Source organism: Brachyhypopomus gauderio, chromosome 2 (genome assembly GCF_052324685.1).
Source record: "Brachyhypopomus gauderio isolate BG-103 chromosome 2, BGAUD_0.2, whole genome shotgun sequence".
Taxonomy (NCBI): domain Eukaryota; kingdom Metazoa; phylum Chordata; class Actinopteri; order Gymnotiformes; family Hypopomidae; genus Brachyhypopomus; species Brachyhypopomus gauderio.
This window is the reverse complement of record NC_135212.1, coordinates 43257936-43273882: the sequence shown is the minus strand read 5'-3', so window position 1 is coordinate 43273882 and position 15947 is coordinate 43257936. Positions and strand designations below refer to the sequence as shown.

Genomic DNA, 15947 nt, shown 5'->3' with positions numbered 1-15947 from the left:
ATGTGCAGCTCTTCCCTGAGCTTCAGCTGAGCGTCATGATAACCACCGCACCCCACCCACCCCACACATGTAGCCCTGCACACGAGCTGGACCTCCTCACAGCCTCAGCGTTAAGTGTGTGGGCAGATCCAGAGAGTGGCGCTGTAGACCTGCACGACGCAAGGCAAGCAGGGGGTGGAAAGAGGTGCCATTCTACACCACTAATCCCACCCCAGCAGTGCGGAGGCAAGCAAGCAGCAGCCTGCCATGGGATTTACACTTGCACACGCACACACACACACACACACACACGCACGCACACACACAATCTCTCTCCCTCCCTTATGTCACACACAAAAAACTTTTGCTAACATTTACAAATGGGCAAACTCTTCATATATATATATATATATATATATATATATATATATATATATATATATATATATATATATATATATATATATATAACGAGTTATGATAATGCCTGGAGGCTTGTGTATATGGGTTAGTGGGTAGCAGGATGTGCCGTGCAGGTGAACAGAGGTCAGGGGTCGTGCAGGTGAAGCAGAGGTCAGGGGAACACTAAGAACACTTCAGTGACAGAAACCTAATTACTCGGTCCCTCACACTCAGCACGGGTGCAGGAGACACAGGCGTGGCAGCCAGGAACTGCATTTAGCTCATCACACATCTATAGGGATTTGCAAACACGTCCTGTTCTCCCGACGTGACACCTTAACACAGTCGTGGGAGTGGAATTCAATCTGGATGAACAGACGATGCTCTCTGATACTATGGCTCATAACAGACGTGCACTCTGACACTAATTATAACAGACGTGCACTCTGACACTATGAATCATATCACACATGCACTCTGACAATATAAATTATAACAGATATGCACTCTGACATTATGAATTGTAACGGACGTGCACTCTGACACTACGGATCAGAACAGGCCTTTACTCTGACACTATGGATCAGAACAGGCCTTTACTCTGACACTATAGACCAGAACAGGCCTTTACTCTGACACTATAGACCAAAACAGGCCTTTACTCTGACACTATGGATCAGAACCGGCCTTTACTCTGACACTATGGATCAAAACAGGCCTTTACTCTGACACTACGGATCAGAACAGGCCTTTACTCTGACACTATAGACCAAAACAGGCCTTTACTCTGACACTATAGACCAAAACAGGCCTTTACTCTGACACTATAGACCAAAACAGGCCTTTACTCTGACACTATGGATCAGAACAGGCCTTTACTCTGACACTATAGACCAAATCAGGCCTTTACTCTGACACTACGGATCAAAACAGGCCTTTACTCTGACACTACAGATCAAAACAGGCCTTTACTCTGACACTACGGATCAGAACAGGCATGCACTGTGACACTATAGACCAAATCAGGCCTTTACTCTGACACTACGGATCAAAACAGGCCTTTACTCTGACACTATGGATCAAAACAGGCCTTTACTCTGACACTACGGATCAGAACAGGCCTTTACTCTGACACTATAGACCAAAACAGGCCTTTACTCTGACACTATAGACCAAAACAGGCCTTTACTCTGACACTATGGATCAGAACAGGCCTTTACTCTGACACTATAGACCAAAACAGGCCTTTACTCTGACACTATAGACCAAAACAGGCCTTTACTCTGACACTATAGACCAAAACAGGCCTTTACTCTGACACTATGGATCAGAACAGGCCTTTACTCTGACACTATAGACCAAATCAGGCCTTTACTCTGACACTACGGATCAAAACAGGCCTTTACTCTGACACTATAGACCAAAACAGGCCTTTACTCTGACACTACGGATCAAAACAGGCCTTTACTCTGACACTACGGATCAGAACAGGCATGCACTGTGACACTGCAAGTTGCAAAGCTGACGTTACTCCTAATATGTTTATGCTAATCCACTTTAATAAGCAGCTGGGATGAAGCAGCATGCAGCATTGTATCCTGTGGAGGCGCAGAAGAGGAGGAACAAGAGGAGGAGGAATGAAAGGAGGAGGTATGAGAGGAGGAGTAATGAGAGGAGGAGGAACGAGAGGAGGAGGAACAGGAGGAGGTGGAACGTGATGAGGAGGAACAAGAGAAAGAGAAATGAGAGGAGGAGGAACAGGAGGTGGAGGAATGAGAGAAGGAGGAACAAGAACAAGGGGAGATGAGTGCTGATTTGACTCTCAGTAGAGGTCTCGGGTTGAAGGTGAGATGCTTTAAAGCAGCAGCATGGCTGAAGTAAAGAAACCAACCCCCCCCACACACACACACAATATCAGTTCACCCTCATTCTACCGCCCAAATTAACCCTTTGGGCCATAAGATGGAGGTCAGAATAAGTAAACCATTTGTCAGGACTTTCATCATGAAATCAGTTTGCTGTTTTCTAGACAAAAGTTTGTCCCACCAGCCAAAGGACACGGTGTCTTAATATCCTCACCCTAGTGAAGAATCTGATGGACAGGTTGTACTGGGCAAGCTAGAAAAAATCCAGTGGGTTTCCAGTACCCTGTCAGCAGGTGTCAGAGCTGACAGTCAGAACAGAGAGGACTGCGAGGACTGAGAATGCTTTGGACAGAAGAGCATTAGTGATCACCACACAACGGAGCTAAATGACATCTGAATGCATCCTGCCTTCTTCAACCACTTCCACTAACAATGAAACGCTGGAAAATGTTTAATATTTAATGCAACGAATCCCGCTCTTGAAAGGACGCTAAGAAAAAAAATCAATAGATATTCCTTCAGTGCAAGAACAGATCAACCATCAGTTAATCTATGACACCGTGATCTTACAAATGAGGGCCACTTCCACGTGAGTGGCACTAATGTATCACAGCAGTCTGACATAAATCACAGAGTGCCAGTGTTCTGTGAGAGCACACAGGTGATGGTGGGGGTGCAGGACACCTGCCTAGCCAGGGACCAGAACACCAGGTCAACTTCCTGCCCATTCTGCTACAGTGGCAGGCCATCATATTACAGAACCCACAGGCCCAGCAGAGCCTGAAAGAAGCCAGAACAGACACAGAAAGATACACAGACTCACCCGCATTTGGTTAAAATTTTTAAAGGGTATTATTAAGCATGACAGTGAGCTCTATCTGTGCAGCTTACACGCCTCCCACTACATCCTTCTACTAGATCAGCAGGTTCTTCTCTAACCTTCACACAGAAAGGAGCTACGTCTAGACTAGAAAGCACTGGCAATGCCATTACTGACAAAGACACCTTCACCATCAGTACATTCACTATCAGACCACAGTCACTATTATCTGCCAAGACAAGAATTCAGCAGTTAACAAAACTCAGAGGACTCATGCAAACTAAACCCAAACCAATCCTGAACTATGAGCAGTGTGTCAGAATAAACCAATGTTGTCAATTCAACAATCACTAAACGTACAAACTGAATCACGGTAAACAGAGATACTTAAACTCATGAACAAGTACAATTCAGCAAAGATCTCTCAACACATGAACAGATTCTATTCAGAAGAGATCACTAAACTCAAGAACAGATTCAATTCAACAGACATCCCTACACTCACAGGTCCAATTCAGCAGTGATCACTAAACTCAGAAACAGATCTAATTAAGAGAAATCACTGAAGTCACAAATAGATTCAATTCAGCAGAGATAATTAAACTTACCATAACAGATTACTAACAACTGAGAACCAGTGACCAGGAAGTAAAACAAAACAAATGTAGGGCCTACACCAAAGCAGTCAAAGCAAACCTCATTAAAACAAAAATGAGGTTTGCACGCTGAATGAAAATGCTGAACTGTGACTTGAGATGAAGCATTTTTAAATAATCAAGCAACATGAGAAAACAATCAGAAAAACAGAAACATAGCAAAACAAACTCTGCATGACATTTTTACATTATCTGTTTGGTTGTGTCTAAAATCTAGTAAAAGAAATACATTGCAACATGAAGCACTTAAAACCTGGTCCTTACATAAATAACCTACTGCATTCTTCCAAAACCATCTAAAACAGTTCGAAATTATTTTTGGATAAACAGCATCTATTACTGAAAATCACCTCACAACACGCCACACACGCCAATCACTAAATAATGTCACGTTTTCTGCTTATTTATTTTTTTATCTTTGTTTTTCTTAACGCTATTGTATGTAAATGTTATGCATTTATATACACTTATTACTCTTCTTTTTGCTAACATTTTCTCCAGCGAGAATGTTAAGATTGTAGATATTACTCAGAGCCATATAGCTATATGTGGCTCTGATATTACTGTGCCGTGGTAAAATTGTACTTTTACCTTGAAAAGGTAAAGCGTGCAGAAATGTCATGGCGCCATCTAGTGTTGGCATTAATATATTCAAAGATGACAAGGACTTTAAATCATTGTTTCCGCGATCGATACGTGTCATACATATTTTATGCTAAAATTCTTCATTCTGTAAACAATAATAATAACAATATTTGATTTTATATATCTTCTAATAATCCAATCATCTAAAACAGAACAAACTCTTGTTATTTAGACATTGATTTATGAAACGTTTATAATATTAAGTAACAGAAATTATAAATGAGAAAGTTACATCTACATGTATACAAAGTATAAATCTACATGTATTCCATGTTAATATTTATTATAGGAAGATCAATTTGAAGAATACAAGGTCAGTAACACGTGATCTATCGACACGCTCTGTGCGCTGCCTGCGCTGCCTGCGCTTCCACCAGACGCGGAAACGGGGCAGCAAATCTTCTTAATCTGGGCTAGCAACACCAACTTAATTCGCATCATATTTGACCGAAAATGGAACTGTGTGAAATTTTATACAACAAGGCTGAATACATCGAGACGGTACGTGAGTTCGCGGTCGCCTGCTGCAGATTACCAAAGATCATACTGTGTTATATTGCGTTTGGCCGTTAGCTAACTCGCTAGCCGCTTATGCTAACTAATGGTGTCAGAGACTGACCGTTTGTAAGTAAGTAAGTAAAATACATTTATATAGCACTTTTCACAGGCACAAGCCACAAAGTGCTTTACAACGGAAAATAAAATAAAATAAATCAAAGACACAAAAACACACACTATAAAACAGAAATAAAATACAGTGTACAAGGTCAACGGCTGCAACCTCCACCACTAACTAAACGCCTGCGTAAAAAGGAAAGTCTTTAGCTGTTTTTTAAAAGTATCTACAGTGTCAGCTGATCTTAAATGTGGAGGAAGTGTGTTCCACAGTTTTGGAGCAACCACCTTAAATGCTCGGTCTCCACGAGTCTTTAGACATGAGCGTGGCACAGACAGTAAACTCAGGTTGTTTGACCTGAGTAATCGTGATGAAGTGTAGGGGTGGAGCAGGTCAGCGACATACACAGGAGCTGTGTTGTGTAGTGCTCTGTATGTTAAAGTTAAAATCTTGAACTGGATCCTGAATTCTACAGGAAGCCAGTGTAAGGATTTTAAAATGGGTGTTATGTGAGACCGTCTGCTTGACTTGGTCAGTAACCTCGCTGCAGCGTTTTGAATTATCTGTAAACGTCCACGAGCTGATACACTGAGAGATGAAAACAAGGCATTACAGTAGTCTATGCGAGATGAAATAAACGCATGGATCAGCATCTCTAGATCTGCTGTTGAAACCATAGATCTCAGTTTACTGATATTTCTCAAGTGGAAGAAACAGGATCTTGACAGCTGTTTAACATGAGAATCAAATGCTAAAGACTGATCGAAGATAACTCCCAGATTTCGGAGGCTAGTGTGGACAGCAGAGGAAAGAAGCCCAAGATTTTGCTTAATCGTTTGACTAAGCCTATCAGGAGCAATGATCAATACCTCAGTCTTGTTGTCATTTAGCTGTAGGAAGTTATTTGAGGTCCATTCTCTGATTGATTGAAGACAATCTAATAGCCTAGACAAACTATGAACCTCACTTGGTTTAAAAGAGAAATAAAGCTGAATATCATCAGCAAATAAATGATAGGAAATATTAAAACTATTTAAAATCTGCCCCAAAGGTAACATATACAAAGAAAACAACAAAGGCCCTAAAACTGAACCCTGTGGAACCCCACAGGTTAATGGGGTTGCCTCAGACGTGTAATCTCCCATCGTAACTGAGAAACTTCTCCCAGTGAGATAAGAAATAAACCAATCAAGTGCTGTTCCAGATATGCCCACCCAGTCACGTAACCTATTTATCAGTATTTCATGATCAATGGTATCAAACGCAGAACTGAGATCCAGCAGCACCAACACAGAGCAGTCACCAACATCAGCAGACATTAAAAGATCATTTGAGACCCTCAGGAGAGCAGTCTCTGTAGAATGCCTCTTCCGAAACCCAGATTGTAAAGAGTCGTAGCAATTGTGATTTTCTAAAACTGTAATCAGTTGGTTTGCCACCACCTTCTCTAAAATTTTGGATAAGAAAGGAAGCTTAGATATAGGCCTATAGTTCTTAAGCACAGCCGGGTCTAAATTTGATTTCTTTAAAAGAGGCTGAACAGTGGCGTGTTTAAAATAAGATGGAAAGCAACCTGTTAACAGTGAGGAATTTACAATGGCCAATATAGCAGGGCCAACGGTAGGTAAGACCTTCAACAATAATGAAGAGGGTATCACATCCACGGAGCTACTTGATGGCTTTAGCCTCACAATTACATCCAGCAGATCATCTAAGCTGATAGGCTGAAAGGAATCCAAAACAGTAAGAGAAGGTGGGCGGCTAGAAGAGGAAACACCTGCCACTGGCTTAATGCTGGACCTAATGTCCATGACCTTCTCCACAAAAAACACATGAAACCTATTACAGTCATTGACTGAAAGACATGGCAGCGCTACAGGAGGAGGAGCTACAATATTGTTTATGGTATTAAATAAAATCTTTGGGTTTCTTTTGGAGAGTAAAATTTGATTCACAAAAAAGGAGGACCTAGCATCCTTTACTAGATCATTAAAAGAGATGCGAAGCTCCTTTAGGTACAGACGATGTACTTCCAAACCCGTAGCTTTCCAAAGTCTCTCAGATCTACGACACTTCTGTCTTAAAGAACGAACTTCATCAGTCATCCATGGAGTTTTGTTAATGATAGGCCTAGACCTAGTCTTTAGAGGAGCCACCTTGTCCAGTAACAGGGAACACTCTTCATTAAAAGACTGCATTAAAGACTCGACGTTGCTACAGTTTGGATTTAAATCACAGCAGAAGTTAGCCGAAAACTGGTTTACTGATTCTTGACTGATGGAACGAGTGAGCGTCGTTCTTTTTGTACAGAGAGGGTCAGTATTTCCAGAGAGATTAAAGAAAATACATTTGTGATCACTAATCAAAAAATCTTCACAACACACGTGATCAACGTGTAAACCCAAAGAAAACACAAGGTCTAAAGTATGCCCACCTGTATGAGTGGCACCAGTAATAAACTGTTTAAAATTGAAGGATTCAACAATATTAAGAAATTCCATAGCAGCACTATCCAGGTTATTATCAATATGTAAGTTAAAATCACCCAGCAATAAAACTTTGTCCATCTTTATAATAGATGTCAGAAAATCAGTAAATTCACATAAGAACTGACCTGCTGGACCAGGAGGACGGTAGACTAAAATGCAGTAAAACGGATTGATCTTACCAACTTTCATCAGTTGCAGTTCAAAAGTGGAGACGTGGTCAGAGCTCACTAGCTGGGAGAAATACCGGTTTTTCCAAACCACAGCAAGCCCACCACCACGACCAGACTGACGTGGAGTCCCAATAAAAGAGCAGTCTGCTGGGCACAGCTCATTTAAGTGGATAAACTCCAGATTTCGCTGCCAAGTTTCAGTCAGAAATAAAAAGTCAAGGTTTTTGCTTAGGAAAAGGTCATTTAAAATGTGAGCCTTATTCGCCACAGAGCGCGCGTTGATCAGACATATTTCAAGTGAAACCGCTAAATCCCCTTTGACGGAAGATGATGTTTGGGCGCGAGCAAGCTGCCGGAGCACGCGCTGCCCACCGCGGTCAACAACAAGCCTGGCCCACGGGCAAGGTCGGTGCAAGCCCACCGAGATGGTGTTGGTGTTGGGACACACCACCCGCAGATACGACGATCTAACAGGGTTACACCGACGCCGCACCACAGAGAGGTCAATGGAGCGTGGAGTAACAGATGGATGATGTTCTGAGGGCCGAGCACCAGATTTGGACTGAGTTAACTGGGAATGACGAGATGAGAGCCGATTAGAAGTCCAGATAGTGGGAATGCATCCAGGTCTAGGTACAGATGAATAATGGACCTTAGGTTTAGAGGAAGAGGTGCCACGGTGAATGTAACGTTTACGGCGAACTATACCCAGGGCAGCACAAGTAGTAGCAATGGACGTAGGGAGGCGGACAATCCTACGATTGAGCTGCAGAAGTTCGTAAGGGGTGTAGAAAAGCATCGTATCCGTCGAGTGAAGCGTGATCAGTAACAACAGGATAAAAACATAGAAGACTCGGGTTAAAGAGTTAAGCGGCGAAACAGCAAGCATAAACAATAGCGCTTAGCATTTGCATAGCAACCACTGTAAACACTCAGCAGGACGAAGTACAAAGAAAACAAACAGCAAACGAGAAAGTAGAGACTACTCGAGTGAAGCGTTATCAGTAACAACAGGATGAAAACATAGAAGACTCGGGTTTAACACGGTCCCGGATTAAGGAGGAGATTAAATTAAATTAGTCGTGCATTTGACCAGTTAGCACAACTGCAGCTGCATGTAGCCACCTGGGCACGCAGTGTTAGTGTCTTTAACGGTAGTAAAATACTGTTGTTTATGTGTTAGCCATTAGCTTCTTAGCTAGCATCCACAGGCCTAGGTTTAGTTACCATGGACGCCAGTATGTAGACGTGGAGCTGGTCGACGGTTCATCATATTTATATAGTTACATACCGAAACTGTGTGAGGAGAAATATATGACTCTCATTTATCCCACAGGCATCAGGCAACAAAGTCAGCAGACAGTCGGTTCTCTGTGGGAGTCAGAACATTGTACTCAATGGGAAAGTAAGACATGACCACTGTTGTTCTGTGTGAAATCCAGTAGTATTAGGTTGTCATCATGTCTCTGGCCGTAGTGGTGCTGTACATGTAACCTTATTTTAATATCTCCTCCAGACCATAGTGATGAATGACTGCATTATTAGAGGAGATCTCGCCAACGTCCGAGTGGGCAGACACTGTGTCATCAAAAGTCGAAGTGTAATTCGTCCACCGTTTAAAAAGTTCAGCAAAGGGTGAGTGCCTGTTATGTTATTATACATAAATCTGTAACGCTATCTGAATATCTCGTCCTGCTAATTAATGTATCACACTAATGGCTGGATGAACTGTTCAGTTTGGCCAATTTCAGAATCTAATACATGTTTCAGGTCAGGGCCGGAGTGGGACACTTTTTCAGCCCGGGAGTTTCATACCCAAATCCGGACCAAAATTATTTTTTCCTCCCAATCGGCCCAAACTAGAGATTGACATGAGCCGGCCCATCGGGAATCCTCCCGAATCTCCCGATTAGCCACTCCGGCTCTGTATCAGGTGTTAATTTTCATAGCAAATGTATTAAATTGTTCACTTCTGGTTGGATGTTGTCTTCTTTCCCTACAGTGTGGCTTTTTTCCCTTTGCACATTGGAGATCACGTGTTCATAGAGGAGGACTGTGTGGTCAATGCAGCACAGATAGGATCATATGTTCACATTGGGAAAAACTGCGTCATCGTATGTAATCACTCCAAAAACTTTGTCTTATCTTTTCAGATCATAAATTCAGACGCTGGACTTAAAGATGTACCCATATTGTTTCATTATATCAGAAAAATGAGTGTTTATATCACAGGGTGTGTGTGTTTTAGGGTCGGCGGTGTGTTCTGAAGGATTGCTGTAAGATTCTAGATAACACCGTCCTGCCCCCTGAGACGGTTGTTCCACCCTTTACAGTATTCTCTGGATGTCCAGGTGATCCCTTTTACATATTATTCTTTTACAGACTTGCTACAGATTTATGCAAAACACATGAATTCATTGTTGATTCTGTGTTTGTCTGTTTAGGATTGTTTTCAGGAGAGCTCCCAGAGTGCACACAAGAGCTGATGATTGACGTGACCAAGAGTTACTACCAGAAATTCCTCCCCCTGAGTCAGATCTGAGACTACAGATGCACTGCTCCTCAGATCAGACTGGATGCTGGGGCTGTTCACCTGTTACTATAGACTGCCGTACGCCTCATACTCCCCCGCAGTATGAAGGACGTCCCTACTGCAGTCCTTCCTCATACGAGTGCATGTTCGTAACACGTAGCCCAGGCTATCAACACAGCTTTTCTTAGTCATTTTAAGCATTCTCCGTGCGGTGCGTTTTGAGTGCGGATGCACAGGCATGTTGTCTTGTGTCCTGTGTGGTGTTTCTCCTGCATTGGCTTCGTGCGGTTGCTGGGCAGATTCCTGTGTGGCCGCGTCACCGCTTCCCACAGCCACTGTCACCAGGCTAAATATGTCACAAGACACAAAAAAATGCCAACAGCTTCCTGAGAGTAGCTCTGTTGTTTCTGAAGGCCTCTATTTATTGTAATATTTAGCTGTTTCTGCAACACTAAATGGTTTCTCTGTTCAAATACATAGTCACAGATTGTAACTGTTGCTAATACATTTTTTTTTTACAGAATTGCCTACTGTGTATGTGTCTGTTTTTAAACATATACATGATTGATGAAATGGGGAAAGTATGTCTAGCTGCTCTTGCTTTATGAAATTCAGAAAATCAGGCCAGATTTAACCTAAACACTGGCAGTTGCATAGATAAATTATCCAACCATCGGGAAGACGTACCAAAAACCCATTAGTGATATCAGAGGTTTCAATAAAGTCAAATAAGTCTGAAATCGGTCAATGAATTATATACTTGCTTGTTGTTAACAAAAATTATAGTTTGTGGCAAAAATGGTTGATGGGTGAGCGTTTTAGGCCCTGGGAGCAGACCAAGGAATAGTACCTACACCTTTTATAGTAAAGGGATGTGAGAGGAGTGTATGCTACACAGATAGAGGCACATAATTGCCATCCATATGCTGTCTGTGTGCAAAACAACAATGTAGTCTGAGCTGCGCAGCTTTGAGTGATGCAGCTGGCCATAACCCCCCCTGCACCTGACCCGCAGGAGACGTCGACACAATAGGGCAAATGCCCCTCCCTGGCCAGGCTGCACCAGCAGAATAAGAGCTTCAGTCCAGGTGTGTTGAGTCAGTGTAGCTGTGGTAGAAACAGGTTTCTGCTACTCAGTCCAGAGGCCACTCCCAGAGCCACTGCTCACACTGTTCCCTCTGCTTCTCTCTCTCCTCTGGGGAGGTCTTACTCTCCTCTGGACCACCCCTCCTTTCCATGCCCCCCGTTTCCTCTGTGGGCGTCCTTGTTAAAATATCCGCTACTAAGCACTCTAAAGTTTGGACACATTGCTGTGGGGTCCACTTGGAATCCAAGCCAGGCAGAAAGGGGTCGGGCGCAGTGACCTGGATGAGTTCTTCCTCCAGGGGTATACGGAGGAGGTAGGAATGTAACATCATGCGATACGGCCCACTGTCTGTACGCAGGCTGTAGGTGTAGTCTCCCACAATGGGGTGTCCCACCGAGCTGCAGTGCACACGCAACTGATGGGTTCGGCCTGCCACAAGAAAACAAGATTTAAATGCACTGATGCTCCCACCAAAGGGACAAAGGTGTTAATATGAAAGCTTGAATAAAGTGTAATAAGACATTCTTGAATACAGACTAATGTTTTTTTTAATACATATCCTGCTGTGTTTTGAGAATCTTGCCTGTCCGAGGCTCAAGAAGCACTTTAGTGACTGGATCACCATCGTATGATCCGTATTCCAGCACAGTTAACACCGTTTGGCTGGGCTTGGGGTTGTCACATCCTGTCACAAAAAGAGAAGAACATGTACAATGCCATTGTGTTGGTAAAATTTCCAAGCGACAAATGAAGAATCCGAAAGGGAGACGAACCTTCTGTTCCTTCAATACACATCATGTGAGTGTGGCCCTCAGTCTTATTCTTTCCTATGGCAAAGTCAAGCGTCATTTTCTCTTCTGCCACGGTGCCTCGTACCTCGAGATGAAGCAGAGTGCATATGAGAAATATGTCGTGCCCCCCCCACCAAAACATGATAAGAAATAAAGGCAGGCTTGAACAGTGAGTTGTGTGTCAGTACCAGGGCGAGGTAGGCCTTAGACACCAGTCTGTCCCGGAAGCAGCGGTAGGCTCTCCCAGCAGCCGCTTTATTCAGCGCTACACACAGGGCGCCGCTGGTAGAGAAATCCAACTGGTGGCAGAATCTTATACAAACAAACAATGCAGCCAAACAAAATATAAATGTACGAGAAGTTTAATTATATACGAGCACAAGTTTATTCATTCCTAGGAAACATTTTGCAAAGGAGATGCATCTAGTTTGAAAGGTTGCAGCTGCAAATACCTGAAGCCATAGTAGGTTCCTGGGTCTGCCAGCTCAGGGAAGTGATGTTTCAGCTGCAGCTGCACTGTCTGCGTCTCGTACCACATCTTGCTGTCTATGCGGATGTCCCAGTGTTTGTTGACCACTATGTAGTCCGCACTGTGGTAGAGGACACACAGGTTCTCCACACTGGCCTGCTCCATGGTCTCGACCTGCACGTCGAGCTATTCCCAGCAGACTATTATTAATGTGCTTATTAATTTGCTATTACTTCTTAATGCTTGAAGTTTAAGGGAATAACACACTCTCGTCTACACATTACATTCTGTGTTTTCCAATGTTGGCTGTTAGCTGGTCTTTAAAACCACGCACAGGGTACTAAAGAGCATCTTCATTCGGGGTGTAGTAGCTGGGCTGAGCCTCCGTATCCGCAACGCAACAACAAAACAACTGTAAACTGTAAACATTCGTCTTTGTTTGTTTCTTTTTAATTACGTTACGAAATATAGCGGCCGTCTCCAACATCGGAGGTGTTACTGATCGAAGATGCTGAAGACAATCTAATAAAATTATAGGTTTACGTTATTAAGCAGTTTTCAACATCATAACCCCGAAAGCTCACTTCTGAACTCTCACCACATAAGCTACTTCCGGCTGAAGTGAGACTAATTTTCAAAATACGAGCACGTATTCTTGTTTTTAAAAATTATTGTTATTCAATTATTTAAAATGATCACTAAATGCTTTAACTGTTTTGGCTACTAATTTATAGGAACACGAACCGAAAACACTCGAGAAGTTAAACTGTCACCGAGAGAGTACGGCCCGCATGCGCAGTAAAGTCTGCGTCGTCCCCAGCACCCGGAGTTATTTTCGCGGTGGTTTCTGGGAAAAACAGTCCCACAGACATGGCGTCCCGTGCGCTCGCACAGCGCGTCCGCGCTCTCGCCGCTTCCTCCGCAAGGTTGTGTCACGGTACCGCGGCCGCCAGATCCACCTGCGCGCCCCTCGTTTCGAATAAACGGTCCCTCTCTTTCGTCTCGTGCGAGCGACCCACAAGGTGGACGAACCTCGTACGGGTGAGCATGTGTTTAATGACCGCTGTCCGCCCCGCCAGCCGCGGCCTAGTGGCGCCGTGACCTACCAGTGTCTTTGCTCCGCGGTTGATTTAACAACACAGGTTCGGGGAAATGTTTCGTTTTATGGGACTATCGGGTTCAAAATGTTCTGTTTTGATGTAACATCTGATGTAAGATTGTTTAAATCTAGCTAGCCTCCTGACCGAAGAGCCGAGCAGTAGTGAAATAGTCCCCTCGGTTCCGCTCCAGACAGCTCGCAAACGCGCTTTTTTGCTTGCGTCTAGATCTCCAGCCCGTCGCTCGGGCACTGTCGGCGCTATGGAGATCTACCACCACTTACTCTGCAGAGCATCGAAGACCGTGTGATGTACGTCCTGAAGCTGTACGACAAGATCAGTCCGGAGGCGGTAAGCACCCATGCACTGCGAATATCATGGTGAAGAGTGGCGTCAAAAGACGAGAAAATGTCATTTTTCACAGTGTGCATTGGCACCGCTGTTCCATGTTTGGACGAGATGTGTTTTCTTGTACACTCATTTCAGTGGTTGGGAGTCAGCTGTGTTGCACTGAAATACTGCTGCACAAGGACAGAGAGCAGAGCATGCTAATGTGATGGAGAGGCACTGTGATCCCTTTACCTTCTGTACCACTAAAACACCCCTAGGGAGCATGTGCGATCTGCTCGCCTTGGTCAGAGAATTGCGATGACTGTTTAGACTGTAGACCGCTACATGTGAAGGGATCGTTACAGACAGAGAGCTGGTTACATGCCAAGCATCCCAGATGTAACTGGGAGCAAGCAGCTTTTCAGGCTGATGTTTGTTGTTACATGTTGTGTTGGTTTTGTGGCGTCTGTACAGCGCTCATGGCAGGACGAGGTCTAACTACAGCTTCTTTACTCCACAGCTTCAGACATCGTCTCACTTTATGAAAGATTTGGGGCTGGACAGCTTGGACCAGGTGGAGATTATTATGGCCATGGAAGATGAATTTGGTCAGTATTAAAATCTGAGATGATGCAGTCAGCCACAGGTGTGAAAGTCATTTTTTTTTCTTTGCCTTTTGGCTTGTGTTTAACTTCATCTCTTCCACAGGTTTTGAGATTCCAGACGCAGAGGCAGAGAAGCTGATGACTCCCGCTGAGGTGGTACAGTACATTGCAGACAAGAAGGACGTGTATGAGTGACCAGGACTCGCTGTCCGAGTAAGATCACTTCCCAACATGGCTGCAGTCTCCATATTCATGGGTTTGTGTGGTCCTAGTTCAGTGGTTGGTTCTGTACCTTCCTTTTGCCGTCAGAGTCCAAAGTGACGTTTCATGGAGAAGAGCGGATGGTCCAGGACGGTCCCTCCCCACACACTCAACGCCTGGTCCTTGCTGTAGGTGTCTATCGCCTTGTATTGTGTAATGTTGTATTTAATAAAAACATCGCTACAAATTTGTTTGAGTTTGAAAATAAACAGACTTGTACTGTACAGTAAAGTACTGGCCTTTGTCTAAACAGTTCCACTGAAGGTGAACACTGTTGTCAAATATATTACCTTTAGATTTATGGCTATGATGTATTGGATATAGTTATGCCGATCATCAGTGGAAACGAAGCAACTTGTTGGAGATCCGTTATTGAGATATTAACATCCATGCCCTCTAGTGGCTAAAATGTATATAAACCCATCTTTACAAGGATATTCGAAATCTAGAAACACTCTAGGAAGAGGTTGTGCAAATTACAAGCCAACTATACTAAAGTTGAATGGAAAAACTATTTTTAAATCGATAAATTGTGATCTGGGGCAAATTGCAAAAAAAAACGGGAATACACTACACCCAGACATTTACATCTAATGTCAATTAAATGCGTTTCATAGCACGTTTGATGTGAATTAAATGTTACTCAGAAGCACCACAAAGGCATGTGCCATAATTACATGATTGGTACGTACGCAGCTGCACAGCGATGAGTGGCTTGTGCCATCTTGGCCGTCCAGGCTTTAAAATCTCTGAAGTATGAGCGTCCATTAGTGTTTTTTCCCCCTTTGCTCTGGTCAACCCTTACATCTAGATCTGTGCTTACCCGACCACCAGCCTGAAGGGCATTGTTGGTTTGCTTATGGAGTCATTCCATTTATTAAATCTTTTTGAATCCATTTATCATATGATCATTGCACTCCACACCTCCAATTCCCTCATCTGTCATCACTGTGCATCCCTTGTATCTTAATGCATCACAGGCTGTTTTTGGCCAAGAGACTTCAAATGTGAGCAGCACATTTAGAATCAACTATTGCTTCTGCTGCCTCCTTTCTGGGTAAAACACACAGCAGGTGGTGAGCAGCTCCTCACTCACTCACTGTCCAATTTGGGTGGCCAAACAACCTGAATC

At 43.5% G+C, this 15947-nt stretch overlaps 3 protein-coding genes across 3 annotated transcripts; 2 read left to right on the top strand and 1 right to left on the bottom strand.

Annotated features, from left to right (window-relative positions):
* The first annotated feature begins 4709 nt into the window (after positions 1-4709).
* dctn5 (dynactin 5) lies at positions 4710-10691 on the top strand. The gene is made up of 6 exons (XM_076996748.1): positions 4710-4868; positions 8979-9047; positions 9159-9277; positions 9645-9756; positions 9891-9993; positions 10087-10691. The coding sequence occupies exons 1-6, from the start codon at positions 4821-4823 to the stop codon at positions 10182-10184; spliced, it is 549 nt and encodes a 182-aa protein (XP_076852863.1). The 5' UTR covers positions 4710-4820; the 3' UTR covers positions 10185-10691.
* A 286-nt stretch (positions 10692-10977) lies between these two features.
* On the bottom strand, positions 10978-13306 carry rpusd1 (RNA pseudouridine synthase domain containing 1). Its single transcript, XM_076996747.1, has 5 exons — positions 12506-13306; positions 12242-12365; positions 12036-12138; positions 11846-11947; positions 10978-11691 (listed from the first exon to the last, which is right to left on the bottom strand). Exons 1-5 carry the CDS (start codon positions 12685-12687, stop codon positions 11309-11311), a joined length of 894 nt encoding a protein of 297 aa, XP_076852862.1. The 5' UTR covers positions 12688-13306; the 3' UTR covers positions 10978-11308.
* Positions 13307-13365: 59 nt separating this feature from the next.
* ndufab1b (NADH:ubiquinone oxidoreductase subunit AB1b) lies at positions 13366-15039 on the top strand. Its single transcript, XM_076996749.1, has 5 exons — positions 13366-13563; positions 13848-13970; positions 14470-14557; positions 14658-14767; positions 14864-15039. Exons 1-4 carry the CDS (start codon positions 13393-13395, stop codon positions 14747-14749), a joined length of 474 nt encoding a protein of 157 aa, XP_076852864.1. The 5' UTR covers positions 13366-13392; the 3' UTR covers positions 14750-14767; positions 14864-15039.
* Positions 15040-15947: the final 908 nt, after the last annotated feature.